Source organism: Protopterus annectens, chromosome 7.part0 (assembly GCF_019279795.1).
Source record: "Protopterus annectens isolate FY-2018-M chromosome 7.part0, PAN1.0, whole genome shotgun sequence".
NCBI lineage: Eukaryota > Metazoa > Chordata > Ceratodontiformes > Protopteridae > Protopterus > Protopterus annectens.
The window spans coordinates 815,358,833-815,383,052 of record NC_056739.1 but is presented as its reverse complement, the minus strand read 5'-3'; the positions used below and the strand labels follow the sequence as shown (position 1 = coordinate 815,383,052).

General features: G+C 37.0%; 1 protein-coding gene across 2 annotated transcripts in view; it reads left to right on the top strand.

The window, feature by feature from the left end:
* Positions 1-19,570, top strand: part of TFR2 (transferrin receptor 2) — a 642,558-nt gene extending 622,988 nt beyond the window's left edge. For both annotated transcript variants that reach the window (XM_044077345.1, XM_044077346.1), the window contains one exon: positions 18,346-19,570. In XM_044077345.1, the coding sequence (XP_043933280.1) occupies positions 18,346-18,588 (243 nt within the window). In that variant the 3' untranslated portion in view covers positions 18,589-19,570. The remainder of the gene's footprint in view (positions 1-18,345) is intronic.
* The last annotated feature ends 4,650 nt before the right edge of the window (positions 19,571-24,220 follow it).

The window sequence follows — 24,220 nt, the reverse complement described above, 5'->3', positions numbered from 1 at the left end:
TATTTTCAGAACTAAGCCAACATGAGAATGGAGAAAGGAGATTTTGCCAACAGGAATACCTGCAGTTAGGGATACAGAGAAGAGGCAAAAGGGGGCTAGAATTTATAAGAGAAAACTGGCAAAGGAACCAAAGTATTGGTATCAAATAACTAGAGATGGGAAGGCAATAGGAAGAGGTGAAGAAGTCATTTGGACTGTAGGCTAGAGATTGCCTTCACTTTCAGGGATTGATATAGAATATGCAAAGAGAAAGGAATCCTAAGTGAAAGACCTGCCCTGGTAGATTTTTTAAGTGTAATCTATAACAGAATCTGCTGTTAATAAAGGGAGAATTAGTAGGGCATATAACATATTGCACAATAACTATAGGAATTAGTCAGTGAAGGTTAGAAGAGATTGGGAAGAGAGACTGGATGAGCAATTCACAAGGAAAGAAAGTGAGGATATATGTATAGCTACCAAATATGCAGCAAAGTCTAAAAGATTTTGTTTATTTTTTTGCTGCAAGTGTTTTCATATTTATCTTGGTACCCCAAGCACACACAAAAAAATAATTTCTCCTCAGGTAGATGGCATATGTGGGGAGTGTGATGGGCAAGAAAGAAGTAACTGGAAACATATGTTTTGGGAGTGTAATGAGTTGGCAAATTTAAAAAATTCCCTGGTACTCTGTCAGAAATATTGGGTGATCAAATGGGTGTAAATAAGGAAGTTATTTTTTTTTTAGTTGGGATACAAGATCTGAATTGCCTACACGTTAAGGCCGTGTCAAGTTTAATTCTGGTAGCTGTCAAAAAAGCAGTTACTAGAAAATGGAAATCAAAGTCTAAACAAACTGTATATGAAGTACTGAATATTGTAACAGAGATAAAAGAACTGGAAGTAGGATCTTTAGAAAAAGATAGGAGCAAATTACATACAACAAATGTAAATTGTGGGAGTGATACATACAGAATAATGTCTTGGAGGAGAAGTGGGGTTTAAGGGAAGGCAAGAATTGATCAATTTATGTAAAGCTGGATTGATGATAATTATACAAACAAATATATTTGATGTACAGTATAATGCTTGCAACTGGGAATATGTAATATGGCTACTAAAAACTGGCTCCAATCTATGGAAAGAGACTGTTCCAGGTTTCACCACCTATCACTCATTCAGGACCACAGATCTTAGGTCACTGTTGAGGTAGCCTAAACTGTATGGGTTATATCCTGCAAGGATATAACAGCCAGACAGCTTCTAAAGCTTCAGGGCATCTTCCACATGTCCAAACTGTCAGACAGCTCAAGCTGAACTGACTGAAAACACAAGGATGGATGACAAACCCTTCAGAGTTTTCATTCCATCAGAGATAGGAGGGCTAAGCCCTCAAAAGACAATACTAGGAATAACAAAAAATTAAAGTCCACATCCTGGCAAAAATAACATACCAAGTAACAAGAGGGATGGAGGGAGGGAGTAGCTACTGCAGCAGTAATAATCTGGACATCTGTTATAGCAGGTTTATTTACACAACTGTAATATGTTCTTCATATTGATCACTACTTCAGTAGCCTAAGCTACATGGGTAGATTACCATAGCTTACAAATTTTGGGAGGTGGAAGTAGAAGACTCTAGGATCCCATGGAGAATTGCCATAGGAAAGCCTGATTTAGACCTAGAGAAAGAAGCAAGCCTATATATAGTGCTTTGTAAAATTAAGTACGGCAGATCAAGTTGCTGCTTCTAGAATACTTATAGAATCCAACCCTTTCCAAAAAGCCATATATGAAATCAAAGCACTGGTAGAGAGGGGTATAAATAAAGGTTATGTACTTACCATTGCAATAGATCTTTATTGTCTTGTTTTTGCATGATTCAACCTTTAGGATAATGGAGCTGACCTCAGCAGCCACTTTTAGAAGCTGTGGATCCAGGGCTCTGACTCCTCCCTACACAATTCCCTCTATTCCCCCAAAATACCTCAAATTGAGTTTGCTTGCTCATATCCCTAAATGTATGCAATAACCATGCAATAACCATCACCAAGAGGCTAGCCTATAATATCAACAAAAAAGTGGCCATGAAAATGAAACACAATCAAAGGCTGTTCAATGACCAGATCCCTGGTGAGACCCATCCATTCAAAAAAAGGAGCACCAGGTGACAATTTTGGAAGAGGGACAGAGGAAGGGATGTTGAACCTGATAAAAACAAGACAACACAGATCTGTCTTTATGGTAAATACATAACTAACTTTCATATCCAATGTTGTCATTTTTGCCCAATTCAATCTTCGACACAGACTCCCAAGCTACCAAAACACCTGTAAGCATACCTCTCAACCTCTTAGCACAAGAAATCTGCACAAAGCCTAAAATAATTGGGAGGGTGCAAAGGTCCACAAATAGGAACAGATTTTAAAAATTGCTCTTATAAACTTATAAAGTTGTGAAAATAACAGGATTTGTGTTAACATTAATTTCCTGAAGGATATGGAGTCTGAAACTCAGATGTATGTCATTATTTAGTGATTTAAATCTTCAGTGATTTGCCAGAAAACTACAAATGTTATGAGAAACAGACCAAAGGAAGGATGTTCCTGAGTAGAGTGGAACCAAAGGATGTACAGGATCTGGACTGTTTATCTAGCTTGTAGTGAGACATTGATGAGTGTACAACAGACTTAAGTAGCTGCAGCACACATCTCATCAGTGTGCATAAAGGCAACAGAGGTAGCTATAGTCTTTACAGAATGAGTATTTGTCTTCTTAAATATGGATAATCCCAACTTGTTATAGACAAAGGTTATACAGTCAGAAAGCTACCTAGAGAGAGTGACCTTTGATACACTCTTTGGCCCAGTTTGGCTTTAGAGAAAGCAACAGCTAATCAGATTTCCTAATATCATTAGTCTTGTGCAGATTAAATCCGAGTTGTCTTTGAACATCTAGTAAATATAAAGTACACTTTCCTTTATTAGAGAATGTTGGGAAGAATACTGACAAAAATGATAGCCTGGTGAAGGTTCATTTAGGATACCACTTTTGGGAGGCAAGGGAGGGGTTTGTTCTCAAAGACAACCTGTACTTATGGAAGATTATGTATGGAGGTTTACATGACAGTGCTTGCAATTTGGATATCCTCCTTTCAGAAGCAACAGCCACCAGAAAAATGGTTTTCAAGGAAAGGAATTTTAATTCCACTGTGGCTGCTGGTTCAAAGGGAGCCTGAGTTAAGAACTACAGTATGACAGTTATGTCCTTTAGAGGAATTGGATCCCTCATAGGGAGCCACAGTAAACAGGTTCCCTGCAGAAAGGCCTTTGAAATCTTTAGTAAAGCTATGGGAGTTTTATTGCATCCAGTGGGGAAACTGGAAATGGCTGCTAACTGAGCCTTCATTGTTGAAAAACTGGAGCCTCTTTGGAAAAGATCTCTAGGATGGAAGGAAGAGGTGCTGAGAAAGATCTATTCCCTTGGGAGATGCACAAATAGAGAACCTTTTCTACTTGGTAAGATAAACTTTCCTAGTATTATGTTTTTGTGAAGCCGAAAGAATGTGAACCACTGAAGCAGACAGCCTGGCATTGCTGGCCACTATTAGAATTGGGGAACTATGCAGTTAGCTTCAAGTTCTTTAAATCTGGGTGAAGCTGTCCAGATGGGTGACACTGGAGGTCTAAATGATAATCCAGTGTCTGGGTAGGATGTACTAGATGAGGCTAGAGTATGGAGAAACAAACTTGCTGGGGCCAAAAGGCAGTAAAAGGATTACTCTGGTCTTGCACTTTCTGGCTTTCTGAATAAATTTCTTTATCAATGATATGGGGGAAATGTGTACAGAAAACTCTCCATGATTGTCCATGTGGATAGCTCAGGACAAAGTAAGTGCTGCATTTGTTGTTTAGGTATTAAGCAAAATGATCACAATGACTCAAGATTTGAGTTGGCACTGCTTGGTTGAGGGACCACTCATGAGGCGGAAAAATGGAACAGCTCAATTTGTCTGCTAAAACACTGGAAGTACCTGGAATGCACTGCTATGAGAAAGTGATGGGAAGACATCACCCATTCCCACTCTCTACTGACTTCCAGGCAAAATGGATATGTGTAGGTTCCCCCTTGCTTGCTGATGTACCAAACTTCTGCCATGTTATCCATCTGGATAGAAATCACACACTGAGAGGGAGTCCTGAAAACCCTACAGTGCAAAGAAGACTGCTGTCATCATCAAGATATTGATTCTAAGACTGTCCTCCATGTGTCACCAAGAACTTTGAGACATCTTCCATTTTGAAATGCTCACCACAGTAGGGAAGCATCTGTGTTTACTGTAGCCACTGGAGGTGATAGGCAGAATGGTCAACCTTCCAACAGCACTATGAAGGTCAACCACCATCTGATGCGAGTCTTGCACATAGGTGTTAGAAGAACTTGTGATATTTGGGACCACTGAACCACCCGAGTCCAATGAAGTACTCTCTTGCTCACTGAAGCCATCAACCCTAGCAGTCGTAGAATGAGTCTTGCTGGAGGAGAGGGATATTGAAGAACTTGTATTGCTAACTGATGCAGAGGTGAAATCTTGACTCTGTGAGATTGGCTGTTTGATTGATCATATTCTGGTGGCATCTAATGAACTCTCTCTGTTGTGTAGGTGTCAAATGATTCTCTGCTTGATTGACTGTCACTGAAGATCCCTAATTGGAGCAGTAAGGAGCCAATCTCACTGTGATATGAGTGGTGTTACAGTTATTTGGAACTACACGTGAAGGAGCACATGTATGCCTAGTTATCATAAAAAGCACACAGATGTATATCAATATTACTAGGCAACAAACAGATTTGCATATGTGTGTGTGTATATGTGTCTGTGTTAGTGTCATGGGGAGCACACAAATATGCCTTGTAGCATGTGGAGCAAATAGGGACATCTTGCTATCCTGGGGAGCAGGCACTTATGTATTAGTATTATGGGAGACACAAAGATGTGCTTTGGTATCATGTGAGAGCACACTGGTATGCCATTGTATTATGGATAGCACACAGATATGCCTTCCTATCATGAGGAGCACACAAATGTCCATTAGTATCATGTCAGGGAGCTCACAAATGACTTAATATCACTGCAGTGGTGGTGCTGCGGTAACGTTGTCACCTCACAGTTAGACGTTGCCCGTTCGATTCTCAGTTAGAGCGTCTTCTGTGTGGCGACATGTGTGAATGGGCGTTCCTTTGCTGAAGGTTGTACATTAGGCCCGGCAAGCCAGTACGTAAAAATCTACTGCCAATCATTAGCAGAATGGAGTTCCACTGTGGCGACCCCTAACCAGGAAAAGCCGAAAGACACAAAAAAAAAATCATGAGGAAGCACACAGATCTGCCTTGGTATCATGTCAGGGAGCACACAGATCTGCCACTATATCAAGTTTCAGCACACAGACATACTTTGTTTCATGGGAAAGCACACAAACATATATTGGTATCATGGGGCAAGCACACAGACATGCCTTGGTATCAAGGGGGAGCAAACAGACCAGCCTTTGTTTCATGGGGGAGCACACAGACATACTTTCTTTCATGGGAGAAACACAAAACATGTTTTGGTATCATGAGGGAAGCACACAGTCATGTCTTGGAATCATGGGGGAAGCATACAGATCTCCATTTGAATAATGGGGGAGCACACAGATCTCCCTAGGTGTCATGTGGAAGCACACAAACATGTTTTGGTATCATGGGAAGAACACATACATATATGCCTAGGTATCATGGAGAACCACACAGACCTGCCCTGGTATCATGTCAGAACAATCCTGGGGCAGCACACAGACCTGCTTTGGTGTGATGGGGGGAGCAATCACAGGGGAGCACACACATCTGCCTTGGTATTATGTGGAGCATAACAGCAAATGAAAACACAGGCCCAAAATCTGAGATAAGCACAAAACTAAAATAAAATACAAACAAGCCTGATGCGGCTAAGCAACCACATGATGCAAAGGAAAAGTGATGAAAAATAAATTTATTGAGTATTGTTGTCGTTTGTAACAAATTACTTCTTCAGAATGATACCAAACAATACCCAAGAGTTTTTAAAAACTCCCTTTCCATATCATATGATTAAAACAACCAATAACAACACTAGAAAAATTAAAGCATACACAGTAATTAAGTAAGCAAACTAGTAGTTAAAGGGCAAACACATCTAATACATTACACAAATACAATCCTGCCCTAAAAAAATATATGCATTAAAGAAATACCAAATGTAGGGAAAAGGAAATCAAGCTGAATAAAATGCAATTTCAAACACTGGTGATAGAGAGAACATCATTTAACCAGGGAAAGAACAGACATTAAGTCTAGTTAGCCATATGAGCTCCCTGAACTCAAGAAGCTCTGACCAAGGTCCTCCTCTGGGATTTTTTTCTACCTTTTCTAGCCCATAAAACAAAACTCGATGGTTAGGAAATTTATAAATATGTTTGTACAGGGTGTGACGCCCGTGCACTGGCCCAGTAATCAAGGAGTCTCAATCCTCACCACTAGCACCAGTGAGGGACGTCCACATTGGGAGGATAACAAGTATACACACAGTAAAGTACAGTTTCCTTTAAGAGCACACAGTGGTCACAGTCAGTGTGGGGCTGGTTTCTCTCTCTCTCTCCAGATCCCCAAGAAGACTCCCCACTGGCACAGCTATAGGGCTCAGATCTCAGCCGAGTGGTCAAGTCAAAACCTCCAGCACCCTTTCTGTCCAACCAGTGCTTCGTGTCCCTGCCCAAGTAGCTGACACACATACACGTTGAGATTTGATTTATAATATAAACACACAGACACTCCTGGGGAAGGCTGGCACAGGTTCACTAGCTATGCCCCCTTCTGCCCAGACTATATGGTAGTACCACCTGCCACCAACTACCCTTATCAGCTACTATAAAGGTCCTTGCCAAAGGGTGTCCAATTCTACTGTACAATGTTACTATTATCCAACTGGTAAGTGTGACTGAGACTTGAAGGCTATTTAGGAGTGGCCTATGCAGTATCACCAAATACATGCAAGTAGTCTGAGAGCTTAAATTATCTCTACACAAAACAGCCACAGTTAAAAAGTTTAAATATATTTCTTAATAAATAATAAAAACACAAGACAATACTTATTAACTACACAATGACATTAGAGAGTTCAGAAATCACAAGAAATACTTTAAAATAATTTTTGTAGGGCAGTCTGACATAAATATAGAAAAGAGCTAAACTAATCTGGCTACATTCCTGTCTATCTCTAAGAGAAATACTAAGATCTAAATAGCTTTACTTACAGAGCAAAGCAAGTGCTGGTGAGTTGTCAGTTTCGGAACAAAATACAAAATGCAATCTCTTTCTCTCTGAGATAGTCTTAAATTGATAATACACATTACTGATGAGTCATTTCAGATTACATCATTCTTGTCACCTCTACTTAAGTTCCCAGGCCCACAGAACTTAAAATTTAACATTTCTTTGCGATCTTGCAGGTGCCAGGAAGTCACAGCAATAAAAGACACTTTACATGTGAAACCTAGTAATTATCTCTTAGGACAACAGAAAGAATTTCCAGCTGCAGACATCCTGTCTCCGAGCTTGAGATCACACACAGTTGTAAAATTCTTTACTTATCAGCTTTCTTCCAGCAGGGTGCACTGCGGTTACATTTTTAAAGTTCAGCACATAACACAGTGTACTTACATTTGTCAAACAAGCCTGTGGATCATATTAATATTTACAATGGCATAGAATTATTTACAAAATTCTATCTAGCTGGGCTGGTAGCCCCTCAGTTTATCACACAGGGTGTTATTCATGTTCATACACTTGGTGTCACACGTATGCTCATAAATACACACCTTAAATTTCCTCTCTGTTTTCCCCACGTAAAAACAGAAGCAAAACTGACAAATAGCTACTTAAATGAGACCAGAACAACAGGTACAATAAAAATGAGTTTTTGCAACCATTTTTCTTACAGTGAAACTTGTTGCCTCCAAGATACATTTACATTGGGAGCAAAACCCACATCTAAAAGTACCCTTCTTCCTATAATTGAGTGGGACAAATTACCAGGAATTTCCAAAAGATTCTTAATATTTTTACCTCTTCTAAAAACAATTGCAGGTTTGTCCCCCACTTTTTCCAAAATCTGCTCAAAGCAGGAAAACACTGTCCAGTATTTTTGTAATATGTCCCTAATAGATGAATGGTCAGAAATAAAAAGTAGTAATGAAGGAATTAGAATAGTTAACACAGCGTTGGAGTTCAAAATTGTTGTTTGTAACAAAATCAGAAAGAACACCACCATCATCGACCTTACTACTATAAAGGAGATGGAATGTACCCGTTCATTCTTTTAAGCTTAACCTCATTAAAATTTTCATATACCAAATGAGTGGGATAACCCCTGGTAATACAGTCACTCTGTTACCTCTGCTTGGAACAAACTCCATAACCAATCTCTCAATAGCTTAAATAGCTTCAAACCTGCACTTAAGGAATATCTGCAAAACTCCTGGACTTGCTTCTGCACTGATCCTACTTGAATACTAACCCTACCACCTCTGGCACTGTTTTTCTTCTCTCCTCCTTCTCCTGATCTAGCTATGTGTTATTTGTGCTACTCGCATACTAACCCTACTACCTCTGCCACTGTTGCTCTTCTCTCTTCTTTCTCTTGATCTAGCTATGTGTTACTTAAACTACTACCTTAACCACTCACATATTCACTCACAAGTCTGCCCTTAACATATTAACTCTACTTTTCTTTATCTTCTTTCTTTGTATAAGTGTCCCTTTGATATATTATCTTGCTACATCTTGTTAATATTTTAATAACTCATAGCCACATTTTGTATGACATAACTTCCAATACATATTGTATTTTTTTAATATTTTGTACTATCTTTCATACTTTGTAACCATTCAAGACTTAAAAAAAATACCTTCATTTATATGTAAATACAACTTCTACCTACTGTATTAGAATTATTATTTCTTTTTTTCTCTGTTATTGGAGTTTTTCTCCTCGTGTCTCTGCTGAAAAAAGGCATCCTGCCCAGCCAGACTAACCCTGTTAACAAATGACAAATAAATAAATAAATTAATAATAGTAAACACACTTATTAACTTGTTACATTCATTAACAAATAAGCTATCGTCTGAAGCCATCCTTGCTAAATGAGCAAATTGGCCTTTTAAAATTCCTCTTTTTTTTTAAACACCTTTATTGAATTATCTCTTGTGACATAGGCACAATTACTTTTATATGAAAGTAATCAAACTGTATTAACAAGTTAAAATTGACAAACATTGTTTCACATATATTGAGATACATCATATAACCGAAGCAACATTACAAAAATTATTCGGTTCCTGCCCCTTTTTTAAATAAGAAACATTTTTATTAAACCATCACTTATGACATAAACAGTCATACACTTATATAAATGAAAGCAAACCACACCAACACAATCCTAGTTGCAAGCATTTCACGTCACAAACCATACTGACACACTCCCAGTTGCAAGTATTATACATCAATTATAATTTACTCAATCATTTTCAGTCAAACATTGCATACTTCATTTAAGTCATGCCCTCATTTAAACCTCATTCCTCTCCTGTATGTACTGTTTCCACAATTCCCATTTTCCTATGTAGTTTGCTCCTTCCTTTTCCTAAGGATCTCTATTCCAGTTGTTTTATCTCTCTTACTATATTCACTACTTCTAATATAGTTGGTTTAGATTTTAATTTCCATTTTCTAGTAATTGCTTTTTTGGCAGCTACCATAATTCGAGACAGCAAGCCTTTAACATGTCTAGACATTTCCGATTCTGTATCATAGCTCAGAAAAATCATCTCCCTCGTCACACCAAACTGCCCATCCAGCATCTCCAACAGTGCATCCCACAGGGAATCTTTAACATCCGCCAACTCACTGCACTCTCAGAAAATATGTTCCCAATTACCACTTTCTTCCCAGTCACATCTCCAACATTTGCTATCTACCTGAGGAAAAATTCTCTGGAGCCTACTTGGGGTATAAAAATATCTGTGTAAACATTTCCAAGCAAAAATCCTAAATCTTCTAGATTTTGTTGCATATTTGGTAGATGTACATATATCCTCCCATTGTTTCTTTGTAAATTGCTTATCCAGTCTCTCTTCCCAATCCTTCCTAACCTCCTCCGATTGATTCTTATACTTATCATGCAATATTTTGTATGCTCTACTAATTATTCCTTTTTTAATGACAGCTTCTGTTCTAGATTGTACGAAAAACTCTACCAGTGCTGGTCTTTCTTTTAGGACCCCCTATTTCTTTCTCTTTTTGTATACTCAGATATCAATCCTTGATAGTGAAGGCAATCTAATCTGCAGTCCAAATACATTCTTGGCATCTTCTCATTCTAAAATCTTTCCCTGTCTAGTTAGTTGCTCTCAATACCTTGTTACATTTTCCAGTTTTGCCAATAAATTCCACCCCCCTCTTGCCTACTGTCTATAGCCCTAATTGCAGTCATCCCTATCAGCAAAATCTCCTTTCTCCATTCCCGTGTTGGCTCAGTTCATAGAATACTTTCTGCTACTCTATGGATATAATATTCTGTGTTATTATTGTTATTCTCCTTAAAGGCCTGCATCCAAAACCCCAGACTCTTCTTGTTTCTTGAACCCCCCCCCCCCGTTTCAACATCATCCCTTTCCACTTTCAATTATAGTTTTCTGCTTGTGCTATGTATAGGAGACTTAACTGAGTAGTTCTAAAATACCCCTTCAAATTGGGTAATCCCAATCCTTCCTATTCTACTAAGAAGAATCAGCTTATCTCACTTGATTCTTGCTATCTTCCCCTCCCAGATAAAGTCCTTCATCTCTTTATTAATTGCTATCCACAACTTCTCCTCTGGTTGATAAAAATATGCCTGATCTATGCACAAGTCTAAAGGGACTAAAAACATGTTTGACTGCTTGTATCTAACTATCTATATCCATATAACAAAGTTTCCATTTTCTCAGTTTTTGTATTATCTTTTGTTTAGTCTCTTCCCACATATCCTTAGCTGCCACAACCGAATCATTTTAATCCATACTCCTAAATACTTCATTTTATCATGTCCCCATAAATAAGGATGTTGCTGAACCAACTCGTGTATGGGTACATAATTTACTGCTATTGCCTTTGTTTTAGCTTCATTAATTTTGTATCCTGAAAAGATCTGAAACTGTCTCAAAATGTTCCACAATACTGTAATGTCTCTTTCTGGTTTTGTTAGGTATAAAATAATATCATCTGCAAATAAAGCCAGCTTTTCTTGACTGCCATATCAATTATATCCTTGAATTTCTAAGTCCCTTATTTTCTTTGCCATTCATTCTAAATATTATGCAAATAACAAAGGGGAAAGATGACACCCCTGCCTGGTTCCTCTGCTCAAGCATAAATTATCAGAACGGACCCAACCCACTTTAATTTTTGCCTCCAATCCCTCATATATCCTAGTCAACCTTATCATTTTTTTCAGGAAATGCAAATACTGCCATTTCCCTGCTCATAATGTCCCAGCTGACTCTGTCAAATGCTTTCTCTGCATCATTGTTACATTCTGTTTCCCTCTGGATCATCAATGTTCTGTTAATGTTGTCAAATGTTTGCCTCCCCTCCACAAAATCACACTGATCCACATCTATCAATTTTGGCATTACATTTGTCATTCTTTTAGCCATTATAGACACAAACACTTTATAATCAAGGTTTAGTGCTGAAATGTGCCAGTATGAAGCTGGGTCTAATGGATCTTTACCCTCTTTAGGTATTACAGCTACCACTGCTTTCTTCCAGGAGGTTGGTACTTCTCCTCCTCTTAAATTACTGTTAAACAAAACCTTCCAGATGATTATAATTTTTTCCCTCCTAGCTTCCAAACTTCCACAGGAAAACCATCTATTCCTGGGGACATTCCTGTAGATTGGTTATACATCACAACTTTTATCTCATCTCCTCCTATCCTAACCATTAGTAATTGAGCCTCATCTACCTCAAACTTTGACATATTTAATTTTTCCATAAACATTTTTATTTGTATCTTTTCTTGATTTCCATATTTCTCTGCTTTATACAGACTTTCATAGAGTTCCTAAATATTTCTAATACCTCTACAGGATTTCTTTTTATAGGCTCCCTAAGCTTGGTGTCAGCCCTTTCTACTTTCTGTTGATTGAACCATTGTGCTAAAAGTTTTTGTGCTCTAGTGTTGTTATCAAAAAATAGTTGCTTAACAGCAGTCTTTCTAAACCTGTGCATGTTATCAAGGCAATCCCTTATTTTCTGCTTAGCATTCTGCAGTTGATCATCTTCTTGTTCTGTGAGATTCCCCCTATTCTGTAATACTTTAACATTTGTCAGTCCCTTTAATTCATTCTTGTTACTTCTTAATCATAGCTCCCTTTCTTTTATTTCCACCCTATTTTTAAACTCCACCTTAATTTTATCCCACTCCCTAGCTATATTTTCAAAAGAAATTTTTATCCTAATAGCTCCTGAATAATCTGCACTACCCATTCTTTAAATTCCTCTCTTTTCAACAGATAGGTGTGAAAGCTCCAGTGTCTCATTTTTATTTCATTACCATGTGTTTTATTTTAGTTATTACTGGTGCATGATCTGAAATAGTTATTGTGTACATATCAAGACTTTCAATTAAATGCACAGGTTCTTGTGAAATGTAAGTTCTGTCTAGCCTAGCCCAGTTTTTATATATTGGGAATAATGTGTAAATTCACACCGAACTCCTATTACTGAATTCACATCTTCCATGCCAAGTATTTTCACAAATGTCTTCAAAAACCTACCCTACTTTCTTAATGTTCCCTTCTGAGCCCCCCAGACACATCTTCACTGCTGCAAATCACATTCCAGTCCCCACCTATATGTAATGTTCCTTGCTGAAAACTGATTATTTCTCCCTGAATCTTCTTAAGCTCCATTGTAGCAGTTTTAGGTAGCCTATAAATACATGCCAGTATAATCATCCTCCTTTGCTAGTAGCCTCTTAGCACTACAAATCTGCCATTTTTATATTTTTTATCATCTTCTGTCACTATTGAAGCTCCTCTTACAATTAATATAAGTACTCCTCTTTTCCTTTGTCCCAGGTATTTCACTGAGTAACCATCCTGAAAACCATTATCAAATTCACATGTTCAGTTCTTTCTGTGTCTCCTGTAACATAGCTATTTGCACTCTACATTTTTAACATAGCACACTACTCTGTCTTTTTTTGTATTTATCTGTGAGAGTGAGAATGACATTTAAAGAGATTATGGAAGGCTTTATTGCATTAAAAAGATGTTATTCCCAACTTTTATGTATACCACCTTTTTTGTTAAATGTCTATTTCCAGCTTTTGTGTTACATGCATACACTGTTTGGCAGGTTGAACTTATATACAGTTATTTCTTGTTATATCCATTTGAGCCTCTGTCACATCTTATAAAACTTTTTGTTTTATTGAAAGCTCTCAAAAAAAAAAAAAAAAAAAAAAAAACAAACACCCCCAATATCCCCCTAAAACCTATTAACTTAATACTAACAGACAAAACTATGCACATCTTCAAATATTGAAGTTTTATCCTCCTAATAGGAACAACAATCCCAAAATGACAGCCTCACAGACTTGAGTTAACCTAAAAGAAAGTTTATTCATGCTAAATGCATGCTGCAGCCTGTGCTTCTGCTAAGTGGTATTTGGTTTTGTCTTAGCTTTATAGCTCTTCCAGCTGGGAAAATCCCTGAATGCTTTCAGAGAACATTATGCACTAGCCAATTTCTCTTTTCTTTTTTATTTTTCCCTCAGCCAATCACTATCCACCAGACTGCAGTCAGTTTATTTTTATCAGATTGTTTCCATGGAAACATGAGCACCAGCTACAGAATTGCTACTAAGCAAACATGTATTTACTAGGGAGAAAAAGCTTCATAATGTTCAATATTCTTTTCCATTTACTTGTTCTGTTTTAAAGTGTGTTAGCAAATCAGTCTGAGGTCCTAATCCAGTCATTCCCCTATGCAAGAATGAGAAAAACACATACATTTTTCTCATCTTGCTTTTTTAACCAAGCTGTTTTTTTTTTAATTGCAGTGCCTACATTTATTAAAACTGAACAAGAAGAAAGATAGAAGAAGGAAGAAAAAAAAGAAGAGCCACACCTGTTTACAATCCCTATTACACTTAAAAATAACCGAGAAAACTTTACTTTATAGCATATAAAGAAAACACACCACAAAAATAGCACTATGTAAGAAAGAAAAAAAATCTTTACTTACAGTTAACTTTCTCTCCCTCCCAAAAGCCTTTTCTAAACATTAATGACATGAAGTATGGCATATGCTTTAGAGTCCCCCAGCTTTGCTTCTGTCATATTTCACAAATATAATTATTGCACTGTAAATCCACATTAAGTTATTGTTTTTATTCCTGTTTATTTCCATCCCCCAAATCCTGTATCTGCTTCATTTCCAACATACTCTCAATTCTTTTAGTTAACTCTCATGCTTCCATCCCTTTCTCCAACATTTTCTGCTGAAACATTGGATAAGGTTTCACAGGTACAGTCTCTCTGTGGTCTTTATTATCAGAAGAACAAGAATCAGAATCTCCTTCTGCTTCATAGCTTACTTTAAACTTTTGTATTTCCTCTTTAGCATGTACTTCATCAAAAAATGATTTTGTCTCTCCAGGGAAAAATACTTTGAAGACAGCTGGGTACAGCAGTTTAAATCTCACATCTGCATCTTGACATTCCCTGAACACTGGAATAAATTTGTTCCTCTTCTGCTTGGTGTACAATGAGTAATCATTCTCTATAAACACCTGCTGTCTCCCATCTTTAGTACTTTGTCCTTCTGCCACACTTCTGTCAGAATCAACTCCTTCTGCTGGTAGGAGTGCATCTTTACTATTAAAGGTCTAGGTGACTTTCTTATAGCCAGGTTTGAAGCATACACACAATGTGCCCTTTCAACTAAACTCCTGCTGTGGAGTACCTGTCCAGTTACTTATTTGTGCTTTCATAAAATTTATGCAGTCTGTCCCTTCCAGCTTCTCTGGTATTGCTGAAAATCTCAAGTTTTCCCTATATGCTCTGTCCTCTAATTCTATTATTTTTTGAAACATCTCTTCCTGAGCAGTCTCATATTCAGCCAGCCTTTTCTTTATTTCAACCTCTGAGTTTTGTAGCTTTATCACCTCATCTGAATATCTGTTTAAAGCTTCTTCCATTTTTTCCAACCTTTTGTTGATATACTCGGTCTCCACCAGTGTTTCATTTATTTTAACCAGGTCTGTGTGCAGTTGTCTTATATCTTCTTGTAGGTTACTGGAATTAATGTCTGGAGATTGCATTACTTTTTGCTGAACAGCTGCAGAACTTTCCCCAGTCAGTGTTTTGTAGCTGATTTTTTTCCAGGTCCTCTGTATTCCTTTTTTTCCTGGCATCCATGAAGTACACTTACTAGCCAGTTACTGAATTTACTCAAACACAAGTCTACTGGCCTTCTCTGCCAAGTTTCTGTTTTCACACTGGAAGAGCTAGAATTAAGCTGCTACTCAATGTGCAGTCATCTTGGAAGTCCTACAGTCCCTCTTTTTTTGATGCAAAGGATTGCAACTAGTAAAGTGCAAAACATTAGAATATGTAGATTTCCTATATATATTGGTAGTAAATGCATTGGAAATGTAGTCCTTAAAAAAATCCACATCTAAAAAAACGAATTTGTCCTGATTATGTGAATGGGTAAACTTCAAGAAATAAGTAGTAGAATTAATGTATCCAAAAAAGCATTCTTTCACAACTAGTCTTTCTGTTAAAGAAATCATCATTCCACGGTGCCAGGGAAGGATGACCACAAAGGACAGAGTTGAAAAGAGAGTCTTCCATCATATCAAAACTTCCACTCTGTGACCTGGCCTCTGACATAAAGCATAATACTTGCTGAGAGAATTGTATTAATTGAGTAAGAAGGCCCAGGTCAAACTGAGATTTAACCCTTGTATGTGCGGAACTAACTGGAATATCGGACTCGAGAGGCATAGAAGACATAACAGCAAGCAAAAACAGTGGGAAAATAAATTTTTGTTCAACTATCCTATTTCAATCTCATGGGCCTTTTACACCCATTTTTTGGATGACATCTTTATTGCATGGAAGGTTTCCCCTGAGGAAATAGATGCTTTTTTTGGAATGCATTAATTCTACTACTTCTTTGTTGAAGTTTACGCATTGACATAATCAGGATCATATTAATTATTTAGATGTGGAAATTTTTAAGGACTACACTTCTACAGAATTTATTAACATGTATAGGAAACCTACATATTCTAATGCTATTTTGCGCTTTACTAGTTGCCATTCTTTGTATCAAAAATGAGGGATTGTAAAAGGACAATGTGTTCATATAGTAAGGGTGGTTTTGGATGACCACTTACTTCTTAATGAATATAACAAGTTAATTGGTATGTTTACCACCAGGAGGAATCCCACTGATTTGGTATATAAAAATTTAATGAGGTTAAGCTTAAAAAAATGAATGGAACATTACAGCCCCTTTACAGTAGTAAGGGCAATGATGGTGTTGTTCTTTCTGATTTTGTTACAAACAATTTTGAACTCCATCATTGTGTTAACTATTCTGATTCCTTCAGTACTACCTTTACTTCTGACCACTCATATATTAGGGACATATTACAAAAATACTGGACAGTGTTTTCCTGCTTTGAGCAGATTTTGGAAAAAAGTGGGGGACAAACCTGTAATAGTTTTTAGAAGAGGTAAAAATGTTAAGAATCTTTTGGAAATTCCAGGTAAGAGTAGGAAGAAGGGTACTTTTAGATGTGGGTTTTGGCCCCAATCTAAATGTATCTTGGAGGCAACAAGTGTCACAATAAGACATTTGGTTGTAAAAACTCATTTTATTGTACCTGTTACTCTTCTGGTCTCATTTATGTAGCTGTTTGCCAGTCTTGCTTCTGTTTTTACACGGGGAAAACAGAGAGGAAATTTAAGGAGTGTATCTATGAGCATATATGTGACACCAAGTGTATGAACATGAATAATGCCCTGTATGAACATATTCATAAATTTCCTAACCATCAATTTTTGTTTTATGGGCTAGACAAGGTAGACAAAATCTCCAGGGAGGACCTTGGTCAGAGCTCCTTCAGTTCATGGAGCTCATAAGCTAATTAGACATAATGCTTGTTCTTTCCCCGGTTTAAATGATTTTTTTTCTCTAATCACCAGTGTTTTGAAATTGCACTCTTAGATTTCTTTTTCCCTACATTTGATATTTCTTTAATGCATATATTTTTTAGGACAGGACTGTATTTGTGTTATGTTTTTAGATGCATTTGCCCTTTAACTACTAATTTTCATGCAGAGTTACTGTGTATCACTTGAATTTTTCAAGTGTTTTTTTTATTTTTGGTTATTTTAATCATGTGATATGGTGAGAAAGTTTTTTAAAAACTCTTGGATATTCTTTGGTATTATTCTAAAGAATTAATTTGTTACAAACAACAAAAACACTCAATAAATGCATTTTTCATAGGTTTTCCCTCATCTCGTGTGGTTGTTTAGCCAATTTAGGCTCGTTTGTATTTTATTATGGGAGCACACAGACCTGCCTTGGTATCATTGGGCAGAACACAGATATACCTTAGCATCATGTGGGAGCACACAAACATGCCTTGATATCACAGGAAAGCACAGAGATCTGCTTTGGTATCATGAGGTGAACACACAGATATGTTTGGGGAGCACACATACTTGTCTTGATATTATGGGGGAGCAATCATGAGGGAGCAATCATACCTGCCTTGGTGTCATGGGAAAGTACACATACCTGCCTTGGTATTATGGGGAAGCTATCACAGGGCAGCACACAGACCTGCCTTGGTATCAAGACAGAGAGTTGCTGTGTACTTAAAACTTTATTTGTCCAGTACAGTTTGTATGTGGGATCACACTAAATGCAAAAAGATAGTAGTCAGTGAGCATGTGTATTTGACTGTAAACCAAACAGTAAAAGAGGAATGTTATCAGTCAAATTGTATTTACTTTAGGTGTCTGTATGTCCATGTACACATGTATGTGCGTATGCATGCACAGTTGTGCTTGTTTATGGACAGTGATCTATTTCTGACATTACCAACTGAACACAATAAAATTTAAATATTTCTACTTGAATAGCATGCTAATAAAAGCTATACATATTGTGAAGTAATGATGTTTTAATCATGGCTGTTTTTTTTAACTACTAAGGTGGAGTTTTACTTCCTGTCACAGTATGTTTCGACTATTGACTGTCCATTTCGTCACATCATCCATGGACGAGGAAGCCACACCTTCCAGGCCCTTCTGGATCACCTGACTCTACTTAGATCCAATCCACAGAAGTTCAATGAGACCATCTTGCGGAACCAACTAGCCCTTGTGACTTGGACACTGCAAGGGGCAGCCAATGCCCTCAGTGGTGATGTCTGGAATATTGACAACAACTTCTAGATGCCTACAGGCCAGAACTCTGCACAGACTTCAAGGGCCTTATGGATTAACACAGTGCCATCTCATAAAATATAACCTAGAAATTTTGGACTGTGGATATACTGGAGTTCTAGCAAAAGAGTATAAGGAAAAAGCTACAGCACATCTATGATCAAAAATGACCATCTTCTATACTATTTCCTTGCTGTCTAGTGCAAAAATAATGGCGTCAGCATATGCCACTCTATAATGTAATGGCTTTATTTATGGCATATGACTGTACATCTTAATACAACTGTTCTACAGCTACACAAAAACAACTATAATAAATAGGAGTTACCAAAAAAGTCATATGAACAATGTTTACAAAAAAATAACAGATGCTATAAATATAAAGAGCAAACAATATGCAGATGAGTAGGAAGTTCTTCTATTATGCATGCATCCTTATAAAATGATTTCTGCATCCACTAAACAATAGAATCCAACCAAAAGGATACAGTAAAAATGTCACATGGAAACCCAGAGTCTACCACACTTGGTTAAAAGAATTAGTTAAAACACAAAATTCAGACATATGAAAATGACAGCACAAAATGTACAGGATAAAAAAAACTCATACAGCAACCATGCATCTACATATGAAGATAGCACTCTTTGCTAAAGGAAGACATACATTTTTGAAGTATACATTAATGCTACATTTTTGCATAGGAAAAAAAAACATCTACCCCGGCCCCCTTTACTTACTATTCTGTGTCTAACAGTATATTGTGAAATACCAAATATTTTATTTAGATTTTAAAATAAACCTTTTTACCTTTCTGAGCAATATAGAGGATCAAGTCTAAATCTCAGTTCAAAACTTATACCACTATGCCTTAATAATAATAATGACAGCTGTGACATAAGGAGAAAGGCTAAGCTGAGCTGTTGAACACCAGTCACAAATGTAAACCTGTAATTCACAGAAACAGATTGGCAGTAAGATACATTTTGTCATTATAAATACAATTATTGTGATAATGAAAATTATTTTCATTCTTTTTATGAGTGCACACACCACACTAACATGCTGTTAGGCCTTTCTTAAGAGTTTACACTAGACACAGAAGCCAATCGTAATTAGGGTTTTCTTCATAAACACTGAATGAAGTCAGGTTTTACACCGACGAAAGCATTCAATAATAAAGTGTAGTGTGCACGTCTGCTAGCTGGCCTCCATGCTTTTTTTTATTTTTCATAAACACTGAATTAGTTTATAACATATTGAAACAAGTAAGGGGGACATTTTGCCAAATTCAGACAGAATGGCATATCTGAGGAAGACTTAAGAGACTGCAATAATGGTTCATTCTTCCTCTAAACACGAGGCTTAGGCAACAAACAAACAAAAAAAAATGTTCATTCTCCTGTGGCATTAGTTATATCAAACACTGTTAAGATATTTCCTAGAAAACATTCAGCTATGGTAATTTTCCCAATGTTTTGATGAGGTGGTTATTAACACCCTCAAATGCTGCCTAACATGACTCAGTAGAAGGCTACATTCACACATTTGAAGCCTATGTATAAAGTTTACAAAATTTCAAACTTGTTACACCTTGATAAAAAAAAGTCAAGGAGTGAGTAATTGCCATTTTCATTCTAACAAAGCCAAACAATGAAACATAGGGAGGAGTTATATACAGTTGCTTTACTGGATTATGAATCAAATGATGAAACCAAAATGCATGATGTGTGTCTTGCAACCAAGACATGCTCATTATTATTTTACTTCATAAACCACATTTTCTGACGTGAAGGACAGTGTTTTTTTTGTCTGTGTGTATATATGGCAAGCATATGTGTGTAATGGCTGTACTATGGCTTTCAGGTTGCTCGGTAGGCCTTTCATCTGCCAATTAGATGCCAAATGTGCCTTGTAATAGCAGTTGTTTGGGAGCAAAGGTTCTTCCCCTTGGCTGACATCTAATTTACTCTGGTCCATTCGTGGACCCTGTGTACATGAGAATAGCAGCAGGACAGATTAATTTGTTCCATTATGTCAGTAGGTCAGTAAAGCTAATCCCATTTTACAGATACTGCAGTGGTGGTGCTGCGGTAGCGTTGTCGCCTCACAGTAAGACGTTGTCCTGTTCGATTCTCAGCTAGAACGTCATCTGTGTGGAGACATGCTTGAATGGGCGTACCTTCTTTGAAGGTTGTGCGTCAGAGCTGGCAACTCGGCACACAAAAATCTACTGACAATCATTAGCGGACCAGAGTTCCGCTGTGGCGACCCCTAACCGGGAAAAGCCTAAAGACACAACAACAACAACACTGTATTTGGTTCATCATTAATCTGCACACATTTTTAAAACAATAATGAAAAAGAAATACATTGAAGCAATGTCAGAATAAGTTTTGCTGATGTCTCAAAAATGGCACATTTTAATTATTTTTATTCACTATCTCCATCTGTTTAACTTATTAAAGTTAACACGAGATTTCTAATATTTAGTATGCAGGGTTATATACCATAAAAGCCTCCTTGAAATATGCACTCATCAGACATTTTACACCATAGCTCAGTCTGAGAGAAAAAAATACAGACTTTATTCTGCTTTTATGTGACATTGTACAACTATCAGTGAACATTACACCAGTTCAGTCTACAGATCATAATGTTTGGTTTTTGATGTGCTGTAGAGAAATGTGTTAGAATGTTTTAGAAGAATTGCTTTAGAAGCATCATTTTAAATATACTGGAATATATTCTTATTTCCATTTTTACTTTATAATAATATATTTTGATTCCTGGTTTCAGCACCATGAATTTTAAGCTAATTTATCAGTGACAGTGATCACTATAAATTTTTTTTATTGCTAAGTGATAATAAAGTATTATAAATGTAACATTAATGTAATTATCGGAAGCAGTGCCTTCCATAATTATGACAGTTATACTGTCGCCAAATCAAAAAGCAGCATCTGCTATGAATAAAAAATGATGCCACAGGGTGAATGTTATTAAACGTACAAATATTCTATTTTAACAAATTTGAACAGTGCATAAATCCTCTGACACTGGCTTGAAGTGTGATGACTGTGATCTTTGGGTATCTAATTCTTGCGTGACTCATAGCCCCAGACAGTAACCCTCTCCTACAGATCAGCAGTATTAGTATAAGATATAATAAGGCCGTCTGCATATCATTCTATTAATTTTTGTCAAGACTTTTAAACCATTGTCGGTTTTTCTGGTGATAGACCAAAATGTTTGCTATAGTGGACACCTAAATTCAAGAAGTAGCAACCAGGGCGTCAGAATGCTGGTGGTTGGGTTTAGGTATTAGGAGGGTCTAAGCAGCTTTTTGTGGTTTACCTTTCTTGAGGGCGGTCAGTTGAGTATATTTTTCATTTTTAATCTACAACATTCTTGTTGCAAACTGAAGGAATTACACTGCAAAGTTGCATGGGTAGAAAAAAATATAATGGTTAGGTCACATATGGAATACATGCATGCTCCTAAAAAGCTATACACATTGTCTTTTTTAATTTCTACAAGTCTTTTGGGTTTCTAATATAATGACGGGAATAGACCCCATTCCTAAGTCAAAGTATGATTAAAGTTCATGAAATTAGTATTGTTTCAATTTTTGATGTTAGCCAGAAGTGCTCTTCGTAGCACCCGGAATGTGCCCAGTAATGACTCCTTCTGCAATTCATACAGAGTTACATGCATCAATAACATATCTGAGTATGACTGTAAATTATTTTTTTACAAGACTCATTGTTCCTACTACTATTGGAACTATCTGGATATCCTTCTACATTGCCCTCATTTCTGCCTGCAAATCCTGGTATTTTATGACTTTGTGTGTCTCTGTACATAAGACACTTTAGACAATGGGTGCACCAATTTCAATGATCAGTATTACTTTTTTATTCTTTTCATGGACTACTATATCTGGTTTTCTGGCATCTATTGTTTTGAACTGTTGGTAATGTGTGGTCCCAAGTGATATAAACTTCATAATTTTCTCTAATGCTTTCTGGCTTATGTTTCCAGTGCTTTTAAGTTACTTACAGTGTTATGTTTGCACAATCCCAAATGCAACAGTCTTTCCACATTATCTTTCAGTATACAGCCCTTCTGTCATTAGTATATCACAGCTAGCAACAAGATGTGCAACTGTTTCCACTTCTGTTTTACAAAACCTCTGTCTGTTTCTTCTATTCTGCAACACAGTTACATGCATACTCCTTCTGTTACCTGCATACTAATGCACTGTTACCTGCATACTAATGCACAGTTGCCTGCATACTCCTGCACAGCTATGTGTACTCTTCTGCACATCTGTGTACATTCTATTATACAGCTAGCTGCATATGTGCACTGTCTTACATTGCTACCTGCATATTCCTGCATGGTTACCAACATACTCCTGCATAACTATGTGTACTCTTCTACACATCTATGTGCACTCTGTTACACAGCTAGCTGCGTATGTGCACTGTCCTGTGCTATCTCCATACTTCTGCATGGTTACATGCAGTCTCCTGCACAGCTCTATGTGTACTGTCATACACATGCTCCTGCACAGCTACATGAAACTTCTTACAGTTTTATTCACAGCTACATACATTTTCTTGCACAGCTGTTTATACTCTCCTGAAACATTATGTGTACTATCCCACGCAGCTCTATTCCACCTAACCCCAGCTTAATTTTCTGAGTACCAAAGTTGTTTCTTGTACATATTAGTCTCCCATCAGGTTCTTCACAGTATCATTGCCCATATCCTCCGAGAGTAGAAAGGTGCTCTTTGTGAAGCAAACCGTCTGACATGTGAAGACTTATTGAAAGAATAAGTGCATGGCATGAGTCTATACCATCAGGCCAGTGGCAATCTTATCTTATTTTCACTAAAACATACATCTATAGGTTGTTTTATTTTAGCTTACATTTGTTTACCAGGGTAGTTACACTGATCACAACTCACCATTTTCAGGTACTGACCTGGTGAAAAAATTCACAATGAAGAAAAAGAAGTGGAACTGAGAGGCAGTAATTTGTACATTTCAAAAACAGAACAAAAAGCACAATAGTAAATGGCCCCAGGATTTCTTAATGCTGGGTAGATACGTGGTTGAATTAAAAAGTTAACATTATAAGAAATCAGGCTACTAATAATTTTGTTTAGTAGCTGCGCAGGCAATACATGTGAACTGATTTCAGGATCTTTATTAGTCAGATAAGCGGCTGCAACTTTGGTTGAGTTCAGCGCTGCAGTTAAGTGATGTTCTATGTTCCATTACAGATTAACACATATTTGTGTAAACCAAGTTGGAAATGTCTAAATCCTAGTCACCCTTTGGCATCATAATGCTGTCAAACCAGTACTGAAAGCTACGCTTTCAAATAATGTGTGAACTTTTCTATGAGATATGGAGGCAAAATGTGGTAATCAGGAACAATGATTGCAATAATTTATTATGTTTAAATATTCTGAGTACTTTAACCAGTACTTACATGTAACTTCAATGGGCTTTCTTAACAGTAAAATAATTTTTCATTTAATTCTTTTTTACCTGTATTCATGCATCTGCCTTTGGTGTGATACTATGTAAACTAAATAAATAACCAAAAATGTTGCTTTAAATTGAT